This window comes from Hippoglossus hippoglossus, chromosome 23 (assembly GCF_009819705.1).
Source record: "Hippoglossus hippoglossus isolate fHipHip1 chromosome 23, fHipHip1.pri, whole genome shotgun sequence".
NCBI lineage: Eukaryota > Metazoa > Chordata > Actinopteri > Pleuronectiformes > Pleuronectidae > Hippoglossus > Hippoglossus hippoglossus.
This window is the reverse complement of record NC_047173.1, coordinates 6,471,530-6,493,943: the sequence shown is the minus strand read 5'-3', so window position 1 is coordinate 6,493,943 and position 22,414 is coordinate 6,471,530. Positions and strand designations below refer to the sequence as shown.

Genomic DNA, 22,414 nt, shown 5'->3' with positions numbered 1-22,414 from the left:
CTAAACGAGCTCAAAACACCAACATGAAGCTGTGGTCTGATGATTTGGAAGCAGATGAAAATAAGGTGCTACCACCAGTGATTGTTCGGTGAAAGATAAAGTTGATGTGATTTGGGTTATGTCAAGTCAGATGTATTTATGTAGCATGGGAAAAAATGGCAGGTAGTTTCCACTAAAAAACACCAACATCTGTATATGAGCTGATATATATATATATATATATATATATATATATATATATATATATATATATATATATATATGTTTGTATATGTTATTTTGTGCCTTACAAAGCTCAGCATTAAAAAAAAAAAAGTGAGGAAACCAGACAATAAAACTGAGATCATCATCTTATTAACGAGACTCTTACAGCGCTGCACAACCAGAGAGCATGATGGGAACCACTGACAGATTATTTACCATCAGTACAGCGGAGAGACGGGGCCGGTAAAGTGAGTTGGCTCAGTAAACACAGTTCTGGGTCAAAGTCTGAACGCACAATAACAAGAGAGAGAGAGAGAGAGAGAGAGAGAGAGAGAGAGAGAGAGAGAGAGAGAGAGAGATGAGAAACATGAGAGGAACGAGCTTTTGTCCCCTTCTCTTCCACTGATCCAGTTCACATGACGTCGCACAAAACACACGCACACACTCACGCTCACACACTCACGCTCACACTCTCTCACTCACACGCACACACGCACACACACACGCACGCACGCACGCACGCACCTGCCCCACATCTCCAGCTGCGGCCCTATCATGTCAGTGTATTGATGTTTTTATTGATTTGTTGTGTGTTTTATTGCACGGCTTGTGTCTGTGTTGTTGATTCAAACATTTATGATCTTTAAATGTCCACTGACTGCCGGCTAAGTTTTAACACTGCTCTATTTTTATGTTTTTAAGGTTTATATGGCTGCTTTCAGACAAGCGCCGAACTCCACAGATCCTGAAAGGCTCCGAATTATCTGCAGACTTTCTCTGCCTGGCTCCTGAGAATAAAGTCTTTACAGATTCAGGAGAATTCGATGTGAGAACACAGCAGGAGATCCCCCCCCCGCTGGATTGATCGCAAGTGAGTAGGGGGGGGTTGATGATGCTTCGAACGTGAGACAGATGCAAAAAAGAAAACAAATATCTCCCAGTGAAAAAGCGATGACACACACGAAGAAGACACCGGCGAATATGTCAAGAGAGTTTGTGGTGCTAAGAGCTGACACAGGTGTCTGTGTGTCGTAAAGAAAACCACGTGATCTTCGCAAAGGGAGTTAACACGTCACTTCCTGTTTCTGTCTGCTGCACCCAGCTGCTCCACCTCCAACCTCCCTCTGTGTTGTGCATGTGTGAAAGGCAGACTCTGGGTAAACACTATTACATGGATAATGCATCCTAAGTGTCTCATGTTGTTTGTAAATGTGAGAGTACGACATTTCGCCCACATGTGTACTGTCAAGTGTATAATGGAAGTGACCCATAAAGCTGAGAAGCACTGATTCGACCGGTGACCAGACGCTGACTGTCTCAGTTAGTCTGTTGTGTAAGTGGCAGCATGGATTGGCAAAGGGGACAAAGGTCAGATCAGCATGATACAGCAAATACAGGCACACTGACGGAAACGAAACAACACGTACACATATACGACACAAAACGCCTACGATGACCCGTATTTTTCTATAAACATGTCACATGACACATGAGGAGACCGTATTGAAATCCTGACTGTATCAGCCTCTGTGTGCTGTGCAGGAGAAACAATATGGGAAAGAGTAACGTGTTGTTCATTGGCCAAGTCCCTCAGACGCTGGATCTTCATTCATAAATCCATAAATGCATGTCAATCATAAAATCAGCTTTAACCTGCAGCTTCAAAATAAAAGCACATCTCGAGAAAGAAAGATGGGGGTACTGGCCCCAGCCGAAATCTGATTGGCCCCTGTCCTGTCATTTATTGACGTAGTTGCTGTTTAGTACAACAATAATTGTGATGAATTTTTGAAGTACACACAGTGAGCCTGAACAAGGAACAATTTTATAAATATATTCAATGATCTATGGCTTTGAATGAAAGCTATAGAGCCGACAAGCAACATTTTCTAGTCTTGATGACCTCATTCACACACACAGTCATACACTTGTGCATCATCACGTCAGGGGCAATTTGGGGTGGGGTGTCTTGCCCAAGGACACCTAGGCACGCGGAATGGGGGAGACGGGGATCGAACCGCCAAACCTTCTGGTTAGAGGACAACACGCTCTACCTCCCCTGTGTAAATGTGCACCCTACTGAATCGGGAATTGTGTATGGATGTCTGAAATGTAATTGTGCCCCCCCACTGGATGGCCCCCAATTTACAAAAAAGCTAGCTCCACCACTGCAGCAGACACAATGTATGGGGAAGAGTAACGTGTTCGTCATTGGTCTAATCCCTCAGCTGCTGGATCTTCATTCATAAATCCACCTGCACGTGAACATGTGTATGAACAAAAGAATCATGCAGTCTGATTATAGAGGATTCTCACTGCAGCTTCAAAATAAAAGCACAGTGAGAGAAAGGAGGGTTGGGGGTACAAAGAGAGTGGGTGCACTGGATCAGATCGTGCATGTGGTGCAGCAGGAACAACATGTGCGCGCTGGGAGCAGGTGTGACACGCGGAGGGAGCATCCTTACCTCAGGGCGACGCGCACCGAGCTCTCATCCGGCGCGACGCTCATCTTGCTCCGCGTAAGAATAGCTTGATTTCCCCCTTTTCCTTTTTTTATCCTCTTAGAAGAAGAGAGAGAGCCTCCTCCTCCTCGTTCTTCCTTCTCTACCTTCACCGAGAAAAGCGCGTCTTATCCTGAGCCTCCTCCTTCACCTCCTCCTCCTCCTCCTCCTCTTCACCCGCCTGGAAATAACAGCCATGTTGTTTTATACTACAGATTAGGATCGGATCTATTTTGTCTGGAGCTCGTAGTGATCCGGCGGCTCCACAGTGATGGTCTGCTCTCAGCCTCCGGTCCGAGCAGCAGTGTGTGGCGCACCGTGCGTCAAGAGCCGAGCGTGTGATTCCCAAGATGCAGCAGGACGTCACCAAACTCCTCCTCCTGAGCTGAGCCATACCACACCACACCACACCACACACACACACACACACACACACACACACACACACACACACAAAGCCCTAGTACCAAATCATAATAATAATAATAATAATATTTTGAACATAAGGCCTACTATATGTATAAAATGTAAAAATGTAAAAAAAGGATTCAATTAATTTAATATGTAGAAAAGGCTTCTACTACTTCTACTCTTCATAATAATAATAATAATAATAATAATCATAATAATCATAATAATAGCATGTGAATTATATTGAAATGACACCTTTTTAAAACAGCTTCAGCCAAAACTAAATATCACACACTGATATATTAATATATTATTGAATAAGAATATTAATTCAAAATTAAACTCTCTCTTCCTTGAGTGAAGTTGTGTGAGAGAAAATTACTCATTGGACTTGGACAGACAGACGCCTTTTTTACCTTCAAACATTTTAGCTATTAGGAATCATTGATGCATCAACAATTAACTAATAATCATTAAAGATATATGAATTTAAACAATTTATATTCTGTTTGTATGTAACTTTGACCGCATCCCCGTATTTCTTACATTTCACAATAAGCCATGAATAAGTGTTTTAAATTTAGAATGTAGGTCCTCAGCAGGTTTGTGTGTGTGAGGAGTCAGGGGATTCTTGGACATGCTGCCATCTCGTGGTCAACTAGTATTACTGCATTGTTGGGATTCTTGGACGTGCTGCTATCTTGTGGTCAATTTATGTTACTGCACTGTTTGATTCTTGGACGTGCTGCCATCTTGTGGTCAACTTATGTTACTGCACTGTTGGATTCATGGACGTGCCTTCCTCTTGTGGTCAACTTATGTTACTGCACTGTTGGATTCTTGGACGTGCTGCCATCTTGTGGTCAACTTATGTTGCCGCAGTGTTGGATGCTGGACGTGCTGCCATCTTGTGGTCAACCTATGTTACTGCACTGTTGGATTCTTGGACGTGCTGCCATCTTGTGGTCAACCTATGTTACTGCACTGCTGGATTCATGGACGTGCCTTTCTCTTGTGGTCAACTTATGTTACTGCACTGTTGGATTCTTGGACGTACTTGCTGACCATGGACACAGTTTTGTGGACACTACTTCTTCCAGTTTGTAGTATCTTTTTTATCTTTATGGAATTTATCTTACTTTTATTGTTAATTAATTAACATCGTTAAAAGTTGTATTGTATCTTATCTTTTGAAATAAAAGAGCTAATAAGAGCATATCAACAGTTCAACACTTACTTGACATGTCATTCATTTCTCATTCACATATTAACAGCAGACAAGTCTATATGTGATGGACATTATTGCAGAGGGATGGTGGATGACCGATGGAGGCAATGAATACACAACGACTCGTTTTTCAAAGCTGCAGTATATCGTTTTATTTACATGAAAAAACATCTTCATCTTTCAACGTAAAGTGGCGTCAGCACATGATCTTTTAACTGATGCCCACGTACATCAATGTACCTCCCATGATTCTAAGATTAAAGAAGACAGATCACTACACATGCACAATGAGATTTCAGTAGAGGAGGTCTGCGCTAATATTACAGCAATTCAAAATATAAAATATTTCTATATATTGGAGTTGGATTGCAAACAGAGCTCTTCTGAAAGTAACTATGTGTAAGATATAAACTGTAGTAATGCCTGGCTTTGAGGGAGAATCACTCCATGTTCTGTGTTCCAGGACACTCGGATCAATACCTCAGAAACTTTCAACCTTTCATAAGTATTGATCGGACTTTCCTGCACCACTGGAATGACAGTTCAGATTGAGCAGCATTTTCCCGTCTCGTGATCCCAGTTCACACATCACATGTCCAGTCAATCCAACAACGTGGCTCTGAAAGCTCTACATGCACTATGAACACAATTATAAAATTCTTCATTGTCAAACAACAAAAATAAAACCTGTATGTAGACCACATGTATTCATCGTCTTATCATACATGATGGACACATTCAATCTCTTACTTACAAACATAGAATCAGGGTTTCAGTGTCAAAGTGTTGTTAGTAAGGATGTCATTACTGTACACAGCAGGGTCACACAGAGTAGTGAGCTTTCTGTACTTGTGACCTGGGGGGATAATAACTGATGAGGTGCCATGTTAAGTGATATAAACGTTTTAATCCCTGACAACCTCACTTATGGACAATTATCATCCCCACTTTTCACCGTTTGTTTAGCAGGATTACACAAAAAGTACCGTATCCTTCTCATCACTTTCCTTAGCAGTGGGGTTTTGAACATGTGGAGGCTGGAGTCTTCTGCAGCATCCACTTTCGGTTCTGACCCGGACAAAATGTCTTTTAACTTTTAACATTTTCCAACATGCATTCATTTATTATTTAATTCATTTCTCAGGATTAATAACATGTGAATCTTGATGTAGGATTTTGGGGCCTTGCTCTATTGTAGTTTCTCCACTGCGATAATTTGGATAACAGTTAAGCCCTGATTTAATTATTACCAATGCCACGTAGGGTTCACTACTATAAACCCACAGTCCCCTGTTTGCCTGATAATGACAAAATATGTAGTGTGAAGAGTTTTGGTGAAAAATCACTTAAACACGATTTCAGAACCGAAAGAAGACGACTGCAATAAGAAGGCACCTCATCTTTTCTTATCCCATCCTTTCAAAGTGATTCAAGCCCAATTACTGCCTATTATTCATTACTATGTATCTCAGGCACTATCTGCTCTGGAGCTGACCTTGTGTTCCAGTGTCTCTTTGCAGACTCTGCGTCATTCAGCGGCTCGTCTGCCCTCCTGTCAACAGAGTCTGACTGACTGATTCTGTACGTAATGCCCAAGACGCTCTTTTCTATACCAAATAAAAGCATAATTATTATCTCTAAAAGCTTTCCAGTTCCTGTTCCTTTTAGATGTTAAAGGAATTCATTTGACATTTTGTCTTCAGTCACATTTCGGGGGAACAAAGTCTCAGTTTGTCCTTCAGTAACCTTGCAGCCGTCGTCCCGCTCAGACCAGAGCTGCATTCAAATGCTCTGAAATTCTTTCCGCCTGAACTAAAAGCCAAAAGAGGAGGTTTCAAAGCTTTAAAAAAAGGAATCTCAATGGAGGAGGGATGTGGCACTTTTGGATTCTTGGATGCAGTCGGAGCTCAGGCTGGAGAAGAGGCCTGAGGGAGTCGTTAAACTGCACGTTAAATAAACAGCGGCACTCTAACCAGTGACATGACTTCATATTATCACACCGTGCGCACCCCTGCGCCTTGCCACTGACATGGGCTGAGTGATGTAATCAGTACAGTGTGACACTAAGATAAAGATGTTGTAAACGTTCAAGGAAAAGACTCATACTGCCCAAATGGCCGCGTCACTGATACCAACCATACCAACAATATTATCTCACACAGATAAACCTGCAGGTTTCTCTTCCCCCACATCCCTTCTCCTTCGCTACCAAACAAGAACCATTTTGATTTCCAGTAGTGTAGCGTTTGCCAGAGCTCGCATAAATATCAGCAATTTGGCAATCTTTCACGCTGTAAATATGAATCGTGTTAGTATCGGCCGATACACAAAGTCCAGATATCGGAATCTGCGTCAAGAAGAAGAAAATGGTATAGGAACATCTCTAAAAGAAATCCTGTGTTTCCCCTGCAACATCTGGATGATGTCATGAAAATATATACAGATTTCACTACAACTACATGTTTCTAATGTGCCACATCACATGTTAATGAATTCTAAGGAAGAAACATACAATTAAAAGTGAACAAAACAGAATCAGAACAAAAACACACAATGTATGTGTGTGTGTTTTGCTGATCATTTGAATCACTTGTTTTGATTTAGAACCAGGATGGACGACAGCACACATTGAATCCATGTGTCTATAGTGAAATCTGAGGACCACGAAGGAATGGGACAATGGAGAACATGATCCCCTGTCCCACTGAACCCACAACAATCTGAGGCTACTACCATGCTAATTTGTTTTGGTTTTAAACTAAAACAACCTTTTGGCTACAAATCAGAAATAATCCTTGTCAATTTATGTGCACTGGACGTGTGTGTGCAGGTGTGAACAGAAAGCAGATTGTCGACTCTGCAGCTGAATGAATGAGGGAGAAAACAGTGTTGGGTTTTCAAACTAAAACGTAGGAGTGTGGATTTAGGGTCCTGATTTACAAGAACATCCTGTACGTAACACAAGCAGACACAGCTTAGAACCACTACAAGAAAAAACGGAGTGTTTTCTCATTAAAAAAACACAAATAATGTTCATGTAATAAATCACTACTTTCACAGTATCACAACTTCAGGTAAGTTGCTGGCAACAAACACGGAGGAAAAACAATGGAACTCCGACAGCAGCAGGAAAACCAACAGTACCTCAGGTCAGCCATTACAACGCTTCAGTCTATAAACCAGCCTGATCCTCGCTCTCCATCACTGTATATCAGCCAAATAATGAAATATGCAAATCTAGTGCACCCAATTAGGCCTCATATAATTTAAGATAATAACATGTGGAGTATAAACTGGAATATTTACGTGCATGTAATCATACACTTCTTGATATTAAGTGATTCATCTGCTTACATTGCAGAGTTGAGAAATAAAGTCATTTTTTTTACATTATATCCAAATGTATATGAGGTCTCTGTTCACTGCAGAAGCTGCTGATTGGTTATCAGTTCATGGTCCATTATCACCGTGTGTTCATGTGCGCCCGGGCTCAGGAGAACTCGCAGAGCACGAGGCGGAGTCCCAGCAGGCGTCTGACACTCAGCGGACACATGAGCGTGTTTTGTGTCAACACAAGGAGGAGGAGGAGGCGGAGGAGGAGGAGGAGGAGGAGGGTGAACTTCAACAGGTGGCCAGTGCTTGTATGTGCATCTGACACTTACACTGTCTGAAAGGCTACCTGCTCACGTGCGGTGTTTTGTGTGAGTGTTCACAGCAGAATACCTGCTCCTCCTCATTCGAAGAGGGACCTCTTCTGCCCTTTGTTCAATAAACCACAGAGCTATAGTTTTGGAGTCAGAGCTGCGTCAGTAATCGCTCTATCAACAGACCTCTTTTTTTCTTTGCTGGCCTTGTGTAAGGTTGCAACTGAGCCTATGCGAGTAGTTCAGGGGGGTCTCGTATGTTAAGTTACCAGGGGCTAAAATGATGTCACACAAACCAAGCAAAGGCAAATTGTGACATTTCTAAGGACAGTCTCTTGTGAACCCCTCGCCAACAAAGAGGTCACATTAAATTCGGTAAAAGCTAAAAATCTACCGGAAGTAAAAACAAACGTGGATCCTGCAGAGCCCGGCGCACTGGGCGTAGATTGGAATACTGCTTCGGACATCATCTAGTGGCTCTATGGTAAAACGTTTCCAGCTAAAAAGCGATCAACTTATTTCACAGCGAGCGACCACAACAAACACAAAAGCCCTCTAGAAGCAGAGTAAAGTGCTGTAAAACAAACTTAGATGTGGCCGTTCTGCTAAATCATCTTGCAGTTGATGTGTATATATATATATAGGCTAAAACCATCATGAATCTGCTTCAACAACCACCCCCCACTTCCACTTCCACTTCTCTGAGTGGAACGATGAAAAAGAAGAAGAGGGAGAGCTGAGAGCTGAAAGAGGAGTTGGCATTAAAAGCCCCCCTGCTTTGTCAGAAGGGGCTCGGAGCTAAAGAGAAAAACCTAACAAGCAAAAAAAACCACTAAGCAACCCCCTCCAGATTTCTTTTTTCTTTCATTGCCTCTCCATCTCCCACACTCTCCTCTCGCCGTCTCCCTCCACTTCTTCTTCTGCTCCCACCCTCTTGTCTTTGTCCCCTCTGGGCCCCTGCCTCCCCCCTCTCATTTCTCTCACTCTCTCACTCCTCGGCTGTTTTAAGGACAGAGTCGTCTCCCAGGATCTTGCAGAGCTCGTTGAGCCGATGCTGCATCTTGGGAATGCCGGCCAGCTGCGACTCCAGCCGCTGCTTCTCCTCGGTGAGGGTGAGGCGTGTCGCTGTGTCCAGCTGCTCGAAGCGCCAGCCTCCCTCGCCGTCAAACTGCAGCAGGTGGGTGTGGTACTTCCTGGAGGTGGAGAGGAGCAATTTAAAGAAAAACTACAATTTCTCTTCTCACAAAATACACTAGAACATATTCTGTGTCTCACCACAGGGAGGGTCTGTGCGTGATGGAGAGCAGGGAGATGCCGGAGTCCTTGGCAGCCTGGAAAATCTTTCCCTCCACGTCAATGCTCACAGCGCTGGTGCACTCATCCAGCAGGGCATATTTAGGCCTGACGCACACAGGGGAGGGCGAATTAAATAAATGTTCTTCATTCAGATGGAAAATCATGCAGATAACATGTCTGGGTCACTATGTCATGTCAAGATTATTATTGTTTTCTTAAGAATAGAGACTCAAGGTCCATGTTATCCCAATGCCAGAGACAGGGTGGCGACTCCAAGCACAAAACAAGTCGCTGACATAGTCTAACACCAACAAAAGAGAGACAGGTAGACAGAGAAAGGAGTTGGGAGGGGCTGAATGAATCTTGTGCAGCTATGCTATGATTTTACCAATTTAAGAAAAGCAGTCATTATAATCAGTGCTGATATTATGACGATGGCTACAAACAAGAAGTGTAAAAATACGTTTGATTCATTGTCAAAGTGTAGCAGAGACGTCAGAGAGTAGAATGTAGACTGCCCAGTGTGCTTCTCCTCACCTGTGGTAAAACATGCGAGCCATGCCCATCCTCTGCTTCTCGCCCCCTGACAGCACATCTTTCCAGTCCAGCTCAGCATCCCAGCCTGGACAACACAAAAAAAAGGCGTGGTACAGTCTTAAGGTGTGTGGAACGGCATGTCGAGCATAATGGGACACAAAAGACTCTGGGCTGCATTATACCTTCACGTAGTCAATCAAACGATGTGTTTTGAGTGATGTCATAAATAATTAAAATGCAAACAGACCGGTTTTACAGAGTGGTTTTGTGTGGTTGTTTAAACAAAGGACTGGAAGACTGATATGTGATGTTTGCTAAAAGGTTGAACCAGTCGAGGTGCACTGTGTCACAGTCAGACTGTTCCCTCCTGCAAACATGTTCACAGATGAAATAGACCCAGTCCCTCGCACTTATGCTGCATACGTGCCCATGTGCGTGACTGCATTTGCGTGAATTGATCCGTGTGCATGACATTTCTTAACATTTCCACAGTGCGGCCATTCATACATTAAACCCTCTAAGCTCTAAGCTTTGAACAGTAGTTGGTTTTCAACAATAGGCATGTTTGTTTGTTTGTGGCAGTGAGAGAGGTGAGAGTGGCTCAGTGTAGTTACAGGATGCAAATATTAACCAAATTTCACACACTCATAGACATCAGTCCTAAGGGTTGCCTGATTTCTTTTATCAAGATCCCTCAGGGAGAATGTCTGCAACTACCAGTGGTCCTCCATTGAGATAAGGAGAAAAAGAGAGAGAAGACAATGCTTCAGCTACACTGAATAAATCAAGATCTTAATAAGATAGAAAATCTTAAATTAAGGCCACGTATGATGTCTCACTTCCTCCCACTGGCCAGGTATGAGGCCAAAATATCCTGCTAACCCCGAGCTGAACATTTCCAGCTAAAGGGCCAAGACACTGTTTTGTCAGACACGCAGTCAGGGCCTAGGATAAGGACTGTTGTTTTATCCTGGTTCTGTTGGAGGAAATTGTCAGACATCCAGTCCTTGATAGCTATCGGGCAATGATATGGTGGAGGGCTTACAGAGTGTGTTGGGTTTGAAGGAAAAGTACAGCTGCGTATCATCCGCATAACAATGATAAGAAATATACTTGAATTGACTGAGGGGGAGCATGCGCAGGGAAAAAGGAAAAAGCCCAAGGATTGAGCCCTGAGTCCCTGCAGCCGAGCCGATGAGGACACAGAATTATCAATGGCAACAGAGAAACTCCACCATTCAAGAGCAGTCCCTGTTACGCCAGCCCGTTGCTGAAGCCTACTAAAGAGGATAGAGTGGTCTACAGTGTTGTAAGCTGCACTAAGGTTAAGTAGCAACAGAGGTGAACATTCCCCAGCATCGGAATGCATTAAAAAAATCATTTGTAGCCCTGAGTGGGGCAGTTTCAGTGCTACGTCTCGAACGAAAACCAGACTGGAATTTATCGAGCTCACATATCTGTAAAGCTGCCGTGATTATTTATCCTACCTCCCTCTCTGGTGACAATCTGGTTGAGGTTGACGATGTCCAAGATGGCCTCTATGTCTTTGTCAGTCATGCCCCTGGCAGCCATGTCCTCCACGGAGTCTGGGTAGATCACCTGGTCCCGCAGTGAACCCATGGACATGTAGGGCCTGGAGAAACACACACACACATTGAGTGTTTCTTTGTTAACCCCTTGTTTCATTAAGTGCTTCTTACACTACAGAAAAGATCGAGCTGATCAAGAATGTGTGTGTTATGCTTCTGCTGTTTCTATTGTGGATAATGTATGGGATTGTGTTACAGCTGCCAGGTGGCGGCTTCATCCTATGTATAAAATATTTACCGCGCTGCAGGAGGGAGTCTGCTGAGTCAGCAGATCTAAGAAGCCCAGTGTAAGATTACATGACTGCAGGGCTTCTACTTGTATATTTACACTTTATATAAAACTGTTCTAAAATTTGAAAAACAAACATTATCCCTTTGGAATGAGCAGTTTCAATAATGAAAAAAAGAATTGATAGAAAATGAATCGGCAACTGTTTTGATAATCAATTAATCTTTTTTTTTTTATTCCCAGATTCTAAATTGTGACTTTCTGATGTTATTTTTTTTTTTTCCATATATGATTTTAAACTTAATATGTTGTTGTTTTGTTGACAGCTCTTTCGATAAAACAACACTATGAATATGTGTGTCCGGAAAATTTCAGTAGATTATCTGGAGTTCAGTGCATGTCTGAAAGCAGCTTGAGTTAATGCTATATTTTGATATTATCATTCTATGATTTACACCTAAATGGTCAGTCGATCCAGTAATTCCAGTTACCCTTAATCATTCAACTGTTTTCATAGATCACTGGAGCAAATGATGCACTGGACAATGGCTGATTTCTTTATTGATGTAGAGTCACACCTCAGGGAGACCGTGCACTGTATTTTAAGTCTTTATTTCAAGTCTTGTCCGGGTGGTAAATATTTCACAGTGGCAAGTGCTCTGGTTTCGCTTTACCAGCCTCACACACAGAAACACACACACACACACAGGTCCTGTTACAATGGATTAAGTTACTTGTCGGTTTCACCAGTACAATGATCAAACCCTAACAGCTGTTTTAGTACGACACATTGATGTGTGAGAGTGTGTGTGCTTGTGTGTGTACCTCTGAGGTATGTAGAACATATGCTGAGGAGCTGGTTTGTGTAGTCGGCCGCCGTAAACCGGCCACAGGCCGCTGAGGATCCTGAACAGAGAGCTCTTCCCGCAGCCGTTAGGCCCCGTGATCAATAAGTGCATGGCCTCCTCCACCTGAAACAGACAAACGATTTATTAATCGTCCTGGAGTGGAGTCAGAGGTCAGCCTCATTAGAGGAAGTCATTAGGAAATAAAGCTGTGGAGAGATAGGAAACATCAGTGGGTATGTGGCTTTTCATGTGCAGCATGTAACTTATTCACATTTCACGAAGAAAATCTAAAGCATAAAATCACTTCTAGAGAACAAAGGTTCCTTTTGAGATCCTTTTGCTTTTTACATTTGTTCTCTGACTCTGAAATTGACTGAGCCAAAAGTCAGATCAGTAAAGGCCTCTTATGTCTGCGGCTACCAGGTTAACAGGGCAGCCACCCAGCATATTTTACTGTGTGGCAGCACCGACTGAGCCTGTAAATAACAAGTAAACTCAAAAGTAAAACGGCAGTGAAGAAATAACTTTGAGAAGATTGCAGCTTTTATCAAATCATTATCTCCACCAGGGAGGTTATGTGTCCATATTTCTGTTTGCCATTCTACTTTGCAATGAAATCAAAATAATTGATTTATCCACACCTGAAGAACATATCACTAGGATCAGCTGACCATCAGCCTCTTTGTTTAAGTCAGAAATATGCAGAACATGCACTGAATGCATATAGATAAAAATACAAAATGGGAAATTCTTTATAACTATGGAGCAGCTCTATTTAATGCACACAGATTGCGTTATATACACCGTATGTAGAGGAAAGGTATGTATATCCTAATAACATTTGAAGTGTTTAGCATTGTTGTGTAATTTAAGCACCACAAAATTATTTTCTGCTCATTACAGCAGCCGACACTCTGAGGGGAGTGACACCCTGACACCCAGAGGAAGAATCTCTTTCCTAAAGAGACCACAGAGGATTTTTCTTAAATGCTAATAAACGCCACCTTGACCAAAATCCCCAGGGGTTTGATGATGAAGTCGTGTTCAGAAAAAAGCTGAAAGTCTTGAATGAAAATGTATTATCTCATTTTATGTAATATAACATGAAGTTTGGTGTTGGAATAAAGGACAAATCTGGTGCTTTTTCGATTTAACTGAAAGGACTAAAGCAAAGAAATGGCTAAAAGCTGTCTCACCTTAAAATTCAAGCAAGACACTACGACATCCCCGTTGGGTGTGATGATTGGTACATTTTCACACACAATGCCTTGGTCCACATCTATTACTTCACCTTGAAGACACAAAGGAGAGAAAGACATAGATGAGGATCACAAAAATGCATGTGTATATGCATGTGTGAGTGCATGTGTATAGGAGACTCTCACAACCAAGGCATAAGTATAGAAGGGATACTTCACCTTCATAGCAGGAATTATAGGGTTAAAAATATTTTCTACCACTTAACCGTTTGCTTAACAGTGCCCTCTTACTGGATAGTCATTCCAGGATCAAATGATCTTTAAGCAATAAATCCGACCTTTGACCTTGATGCTGTTGATTGCTTGTAACGTCACGTTGTTGATCGAAGAATTTATTCTGCTTATGCAAGGTGCCCGACATAAGGGTTTTGCCACATGCATACAAATTTAAAGGGCAATTGGAGCCTGTAGTCAGCGTGCAAAGTCCATCTCTTGGTAGGTATAAGAGAGTGGCTACTACAAGACTGAATATATGAAGGGCTCTGATCCAGCTGATTAAACTAAACATTTAAACAATTGTCCCTTAACTCAGTGCTGATGTTTTCTCAAGCCAATCAAATCTATAGAAAATAGTGGTCGCAGTGGTGGACAGTCAACCATGCATGTACAACATTACTTTCTCCGTACTATGAAGTACAAGATATTACACAAGTATAAATTAATTAATAATAAATAGATTTAAAATAATTAAATACATACATTTATTTGTATTTTTTCATCGCAAACTATAACTATTTATTTATTCCGGATTATAGAATTTGTTGTCCTTCATACTGTACTGCAGACAGAAGAAGTGGTTATGATTTGCCCAACCAGAATGGGGCTTTTTCTGCATATTTTATTTTGGCAGGAGGTGCATTTGTGTGTGCAGCAGAACAGACCTACCCTTTATCTCCAGTGGTCCATCTATGTGCATCTCAGGCTTGCTCTTTTTCTCTGCTCCCGTTGTGGACGATAGCGAGGAGCGCTTGTAAACCCCCCTCTGGACGTCCTCGAACACCTCGAACATGTTGTGGACCCGTGCGGTGTAGCCTGCCAACTCGGTGACCTGTGCCAAAACACACACAGGGTCAATGGTCACATTCTGAGGGATGTTAAGGTTAAGGATGTAGGAGAGCAATTGTAATCGTTTTCACTGAAAGAATATGTAATAAGATACACTCAAATGCAAATGGAACAAAAACAAATACCTTTACAATAAAAATTGTAATAAATAAAATGAAACTTAGAAAAATAGGGGGACAGAATATACAGAAGAATCACCCTCTTGCTTTGGCTTTGGTTCTGCACCCTGCAGCGAGACAATGCTGGCTGTTTACACAGCTTGACTGTATTAACAAACACTAATTCTTGGAATTCACAGGCACCACATGGGCCTGCAGAGATGGAAGAAATAAGGAGGGAAAGACTGGACTCATGTAAAAGGGTGACCTGTGTATTAATTAAGCAACAACAGCTTATTGCAGCTTTGTATTAGAAGACATTATATTACTGATACTAAAGCGTGATCCTGCATGTTGATAAATAAACTAAATCTCAGTGGGGGGTTGGACAAGTAAAAAACGATATGATTTTCTGTATGGCTTTATCTCCTTAAACTGAAATAATATTGTATGTTGCTGAAATTATTAGATAAACAATACTTTAGGCTTGTGAAAAGAGTGACTACAGTTGTTTTAGTCACATGTGAAGGGAAACTAAATTGTGATAGTGTTAGTGATAGTTACATATAACAACATGTAACTGTGGTAGGCAGGTATGACAGTCCTGTATTGAACTGTGCTATTACCACATGGCAAAAAATATTTCACTATGCATTTACTTATTAGACATTTCTTCAGTTAGGAGCAGGTACAATATGTTCTGTTTTGTCTTTAAACAGTGTGCGTACAACTTGCATAAAGAAATTCTAGACACTTCCGAAGCTATTGGGAGAAAGTAGGTAAAAAATGAGTCAATATATATTCTCTTTAGCAAAAAGATAAAAGTGTGCTGGACAAAACTGAAGTCCTTAATGCTCAAAAAAAGAGGCTAGTATAGTGACCAAGTGCACACTGCTGATGTTCTTGTTCAAACAGGCCAGTCCATCTGTTATTGGTCCTTTCTCCTTTGCCAAAAATGTGTTAAAGAACATAATATTTGACAGAGCGTGTGAGCGATGGAGAGAAAGAGAGAGAGAGACGGAAAGTGAGGAAGAGATGCTGAAGTGTGGGCTGGAAGATGAACAGATGGAGGATTATTCACAGCCTGGTTAAGCCCTGAGAGAAGGAGCTCTGGACACACACACACCAGGACTCACTGCTGGTTGACCTGCAGTGACATGAAAGACATTACATTCAATCTTGAGGAATTGATGCCTATTAATGATTCCTGTGTTCAATCGAATGCGGATCACAGGACCAATCTGATCCAACCTATGGATCTAACCAATCACTTGGATTATTCAGCATGAATTTTCAGGAAAAGAAATCTGAAGACATTTCAGATGAGGAAAAAAAGTCAAGTTTGATTTCTACATTGGGATGGAACAGACCTGCGAAGAACAAAGCGGAAAAACAAAGCTGACTCTACAAGATGAGTAACCAACTACAACAAGCTGGGACATGTCAGAGGTCTATCTGACCACTCACCCACACACATGCACAACAAACAAATTCACACTGTACACTGTTGTATAAACAGGCATGTGTTTTTGGAGGTGATTAAGGAATGCACTCTATCCCTGCTGCCTGTTAAATTGCACACACGCTCACACGTCTCTCGGCCTGACAGGCAGGGGCTTGCTGCTGTTGGCACATGGCACATGGCACTCGCACTACAGAGCTGCGTGCAGGCTAAAACTTGCATCTTCCAGGAGGCGCTTAGCACCAGATAGTTGCAATGTAAATAGGCAAATCTGCTCAGCCACAGACTTGCACATCACTGGAATAAAATGTCTCACTTGTGACGTGTTTTCTGAAAGTGTCACAGCAGTTTAAACCTCCTGTGTGTTTGTAGAATTCAGCTTTGTTTGTGTTGGAGTCAAGTGGTACAATGGGAAGATTCTAAGAGGAGGTGACTCACAGTAAAAGGAACCTGCTCCACTTTAAAAAAGTTTCAATTCCTCCTCTTTATCACCACAAGCGCATACATCTAAGGCTCTTCACAGACACAGATCGACACACTGTACACGACTTGTCTCATGCTCAAATGCTACATACTTTACAAAAGGGAATTATAGGATGGATTGCGAAAAAATACAAGCCAAAACACAGGGTAGGTCTGGCCTACGAAGAAAAGTAGATAAGTATGAACCATCTGCAATGCAAGACAGCTTCACCACAAACATGCCTCTGCTAAATCCTCTTATGGACCTTAAAATGCAGCCGTAGAGAGAGAGAGAGAGAGAGAATGCATGAATGGCTCTTGCTATTTTTTTAGGGGGGGGATTAAAATGCAACGGGAGATCAGGGATTTGGCCTGAGTGAACAAGGCCTTTCATTCATTGACTTCTTTTTCTTTCTTTGCTTTTTTTAGTCTCTGGACTCAAATACATTCCCGTGCATGTGTGGTCAGTTAGTGAAGAATGTAAGGAGAAAGATGGACAATCAGCACGCAGCTGTCAATCACTCCATGCAACCCGCCCATCTGTCCAAGTGCTGGTCCACACGGGCCAATCAAATGACTCAACCACTCGCGCTGATGCATCTGCTGATCATGTGAATATCTGAAACCCTACTAAATTTAGAAATAACACTTCATGGTGGAAAATTAGTTCTGCCTGTGTGGGCTTGTTTAGCTCTTGATCACAAAAATGGCAGCACTGATCCACTATTTTATAAATACCTTTATTTTATAAAACTGTCTAGTGGAGTATTTTACATGTCTGGTACCTCCTCCAATGATCCCTGTGAAGCACTGATGGACAAATAAAGACAAAAAGCTGCAAGTATGTGGCCAAATAATCAAAATATCCCTACTTTACTTTTTCCTGTTAATGCAAAATATAGGATTATGTCAGAAAGTGATGGATAAATTCCCATTGCAATTTCTGAGAGGCCAAGTTGAGATTTTCAAATGCCACGTTATGTCGGATAAATATTCCACAACTCGAAGATTACATCCATCGATGCTCAGATTAAAGCAACTGAATTCAGAGTATGTTTGACATTGCTGCTCGAATAATTAAATTTAATGATCATCAAAATAGTCGCTAACCTACTTTTATCAAAATATGTTTGAAGTGCAGTTATGAGATGTTTTTTCAGTATTAAGCCTTTATTATCAAGGACAGAGTCAAGTGTGAAATGGGGAGAGTGAGCGGGGGAGGACATGCAGCTCAGGGCTGGGTTTGAATGGAATCTGTGGCCCTTGCAGGAGAACTCAAGCCTCCGTACATGGGGCCCTGTACCTTATTTTACAGCCTATATATGTTAATTAATTAAATTAGCTGCAACTATCTTTTAGTTGCTTTTGTTTTGGTATTTCCTATAAAAGCTAGTGTCTTTTATTCTTAACTTTTAATAGAAAACAGGGAGAATGACAGGGCAACAGAATGCTGGAACCCCAAGAAGAGATAAAGAGAGAGTCCCTCTGATACTGCACTCCAGCAATGCTACACCAACTTCAGCATCCCTGTGTCCTCACCTCTTTGTAGGAGGACATGATCCTCTCGATGGCATCGGCCCCTGAGGCCAAGAGGTTACGCGCCGTGGTGAAAGCCTCCGTCCTCTCACTCACCATCACATGCGTCTGACCATCGGCTGTTTCTTGAGGACGGACATGGAGGAAACAGACAGAGCGACAGGGGGAAGTATGTGGTTTAACAAACTGAAAACGACATCAACGTTTCGTAAAAACTTGGTTCACTGTGACTGAACGTGTCACGTCTTCCTTGTGTGAGCCTGTTCACACCACAGTCCCACACTTGTGCCAGTGAGCATTACAATACCATGGAAATAAGTTCTACAAATAGCTGTGGTCACATTAGATGGTAGTACGGCAAACAAAGGGACTCAGATACTTTCGATGCAACTGAATTGTCATCAGGGAGGAGTGGGAGGCACTTACTGTTTCACACATGCTAATCAGCTCTTGTTTGAGGAGGAAGCACTAGCTGTTGGTTTTGAGATGCTAATGACCTCACTGTGAAAAGCATTAACATCACTAACACTTCAGATACTAAGGAGATATGCGTGACCTGGGTTTTGTTTACTTTTAAGTCAGGCTTCAGCTTTTAATTATGATTTTATACGTTTTATATATACTAACAGTCCTTACCATTGTCAGCGAAGCCGGTGGCTGTGATGATGGGCACGGCGACCATGACGAGGCCGCTGCTGCTCCACACATACTTCATGAGGAACTGCTCGATCATGATATACCAGAGACGCTTGGAGAGGATCAGGTTCATCTGGTCGGCCAGAGCCCGGTAGCACTTCTGCAGCTGACGCATCTCCACCTACAACAGACATTTTATTACAGTATACAGCAGGAAATTATGGGAAATGGTGTGGGATGTGACTATTTAATGAATCTTAGCTTGAACCTGTATTGACTGAAGTCACTGTCATCACCAGCTGATCTCTTTGTTATCTGACCACACTGCTATCATATTAACTTCTTTACTGTTTGAGATTAAGACGGATGATTTACAATGTGTTCTGTTGGTTGAATGAGATTTTTCCTGAAAAGATTTCAGGATTGTGCAAATGCACACTTAACACTTTGGTTTTGGCCATGCATCCTCACACTTAATGTATTTAGTAATGTACTTTGATTGATCTGATTCATACTTTATTCAATCTATTTCATCTATCTATGGCAATCTGCTCCCAATAGCTATGCAATACTAATTTATATCTGTCTAATTCAACGGCTAATGTGCAATCCAAGTACACTGTATATATTCTGCATATATAATTGCTATTTATAATTTTCTATTTCTTATATCTCCTTGTATTTATGTTACATGTTCCCTAATATATTACTTTTTTGTGGGAAGAATAAAGGATCATCTTATGTTATTGTTATGTATTTTTATTTTGTGCAGCAACCTCTGTACTCCACGTGTCATCATCCCCCCTTGCCTACCTTGTGACCCCTGTAGAAAGCGATCTCCTCAGCATTCGCGATGATCCTGGAGTGCACGTAGCGCAGGTAGCCCTTCCTGTGAGCCTCCTCGGCCACCAGTTTACCGAACTTGGGCGAGCAGGCGCGCAGCACCTTTGCAGTGGCGAACACCACCAGCCCGGCCAGCAGGGTCGGCCCGGTGGCGTTGGCCCCCCGGGACCTGGCAGTCTGGATCAGCGTGTAGGAGGTGAGCACCACATCCAAGATGGGCTTGGTGAGGTTGGAGTAGAGGTGAGCCACCGACTGGGAGAACATCATCACGTCCTCGGTGAGGGACTGGTCCGGATTGGCCAGCCTCCCGTCCATGTTGCTGACTCTGTAGTAGGTCTGGTCGGTGAAGTAGGTCCGATAGGCATGGTTCACCAGCCGGGTGCGGAAGGCCAGAGCCAGCTTGCACTCAAGGAACCGGATGGCGCTGTTGACGAACGTGGCCGGGATGGCGATGAGGAGCCATTTGATCAGCTGCAGGATGAATCTCCGGGGCTTCTTCTCCACGATGGTTTTCACAATCTTACCGTCTAGGCTCGCCACGTATATGGACAGAAACGTCCTGGACACCAGCGCCACCGAGTGTAGAGAAAGAAGAGCCAGCTCTTTCGAGACGAGCTTAGGGAAGAGTATTTTACCAAGTTCGAGGATCTGCTTGAAAAACGCCGCGTTCACCCCCGGCGATGTCTTCCCGAGATCCACTGTATCCGGCTGCTCGTTTCCCGAACACGTCGATCCGTTCTCCGCCTTGGAGAGCCGGCTCCTCCCGGGATCGGTTCCTTTGCTCAGCTGCCTGCAGATGATGGGGTACAGTGTTTTGATGCCGTAAGCGGCAGCGGCGAGAAACACGGCTCGCTTGGCCGCAGCCGTGCGGTCCCATTTGACTCTGGCCGCCGCATCGAGGATGTTGGACATGTTGTTTAACCGTTAGTGGTCCCTGCCGACGGTGCTTACATTAGCCATCACCCGAGGCCGACCCTCCGCGTCGACATGAACCCAGAGACGGACTCCTGGCGGCTGTATGGTTCGGAGCGAGTCCGATTCCTGCACCGTTACATCCTGCTCCTTTTAGCACCTGTCAAATCCAGGGGAGTACACCCATTGCACTTCCGGTCACACCTGTCAAAATAAAACCCTCATCGTCCACTTCCTGCTTCACACCAACAATGTGTGAGCTGCGTCATTTTAAACTGACATCCCACAACTTCTTCACTTCCCCTGTTCGTTTCCGCCACCTTGACGCAACTTATTTTCGTCCTACGCGTTCACATCGGCTGTTTTTATTGGTCGCGCCCCCGGCAGCATTCGATTGGTTGCGTGATGGACGTAAATAAATTCACTGTGAACAGGAAGTTGAATGGGTGTAAGTGTGCTGCATGCAACTCCTTAATACAATACAGGAGGGAAAAACAAGCCAATAAATACAATACACTAATAAAGCTGTAATGCATTTTTTAAAAGTGTTATGGTTTTTTTCAGTGCATGTCTTTATCTTGTTTCTGTCTCCTTTTACTTGCCCTATACCAAATTACAATTGGGATTGCTAAAGTTGTATTATATTGTATTGTATTGTATAATGTTGTAATGTATATTGAGATCAAATGGATGTTAAAAAATAAAAACATTTCACAGACACTCTCCTTTTTGTTGTAACAGACACTTTAACTTCCTGTGGCAAATAACTGACTAATTGTACTCTGCAAAATCCAGTCTGTAGTGTTTACTTAAAACGAATAGCACAATCCCTCACTGGGGCTTATAGTATTATTTTACATTTAATTTTGTTTCCTATTTCTATATTTTTTATATTTATACTTGCACAAATACACCACTAATTCACACACTAATCTTTAGGAAGAGCATTCAGATAAGATAAGATAAGATAATAAGAAATTCAAAAGTAAAAAATAGGCATTAGTAATGTAATATTAAATATAATAATATAGAAAAATATAAATGGAATAAAAACTAGTATACAGTATACATACAATATGTACAGTGACTGTATTGCACATGAACCATTGTATTGCACAGACATAATGAATATTGCACTATTAAGAGAGTTAACCTGACATAAGAGCAGTGCACTGTTGTCACTTGTGTGTTCACAATGCGCTCATGTAAATTTCTAAATCAACAGCATGCGCCTACACATGTCAGGTCAGTGTAGTGGGATAAAAGGTGATAGATTTCACCTCTGGATTGTATAGAGTAAAAGTGTAGTCTAACCAAATTAAGAAGATACATAAACTTTGGCAATTCTTTGTGAATCTACTTGTGTACTTGATGATGCTTAGGTACACAACTGAAGAAATGTCACTAACATCAGATAAAATGAACTGGTTGTAGGCTTTAATTAGTGCGGTAGGACGTACAAGGGATATTTTCCATCTTGTCATATGTTCTAAAATAAGACAGCGTTTGGTTTAGAGAGACATTAGAGGTAAATGATGCCTGATCTACTGAACTACTCGATCTACTAAACTTTAATTGTGTAGAAGACCTTCAAACGTGCAAGGGATATTCACCATCTTGTCCTGAAGTTTGAGGTCAGTCAGTAAAACAGAGC

The 22,414-nt window shown here is 42.3% G+C and overlaps 2 protein-coding genes and 1 long non-coding RNA gene across 3 annotated transcripts in view; all 3 read right to left on the bottom strand.

Annotated features, from left to right (window-relative positions):
• The window catches only part of LOC117757596 (kinesin-like protein KIF21A), a 32,742-nt gene extending 29,676 nt beyond the window's left edge, over positions 1 to 3,066 (bottom strand). Inside the window, exon 1 of the mRNA XM_034578865.1 lies at positions 2,670 to 3,066. Coding sequence (XP_034434756.1) covers positions 2,670 to 2,713 — 44 coding nt within the window. The 5' untranslated portion in view covers positions 2,714 to 3,066. The remainder of the gene's footprint in view (positions 1 to 2,669) is intronic.
• Positions 3,067 to 4,470: 1,404 nt separating this feature from the next.
• LOC117757597 lies at positions 4,471 to 7,103 on the bottom strand. The gene is made up of 2 exons (XR_004613158.1): positions 5,300 to 7,103; positions 4,471 to 5,268 (listed from the first exon to the last, which is right to left on the bottom strand). It is a non-coding gene; the product is annotated as an uncharacterized LOC117757597 (long non-coding RNA).
• Positions 7,104 to 7,174: 71 nt separating this feature from the next.
• Positions 7,175 to 21,026, bottom strand: LOC117757592 (ATP-binding cassette sub-family D member 2-like). Its single transcript, XM_034578856.1, has 10 exons — positions 19,819 to 21,026; positions 19,006 to 19,186; positions 18,373 to 18,494; positions 14,632 to 14,794; positions 13,684 to 13,778; positions 12,465 to 12,610; positions 11,309 to 11,454; positions 9,822 to 9,906; positions 9,264 to 9,389; positions 7,175 to 9,181 (listed from the first exon to the last, which is right to left on the bottom strand). The coding sequence occupies exons 1-10, from the start codon at positions 20,758 to 20,760 to the stop codon at positions 8,977 to 8,979; spliced, it is 2,211 nt and encodes a 736-aa protein (XP_034434747.1). The 5' UTR covers positions 20,761 to 21,026; the 3' UTR covers positions 7,175 to 8,976.
• Positions 21,027 to 22,414: the final 1,388 nt, after the last annotated feature.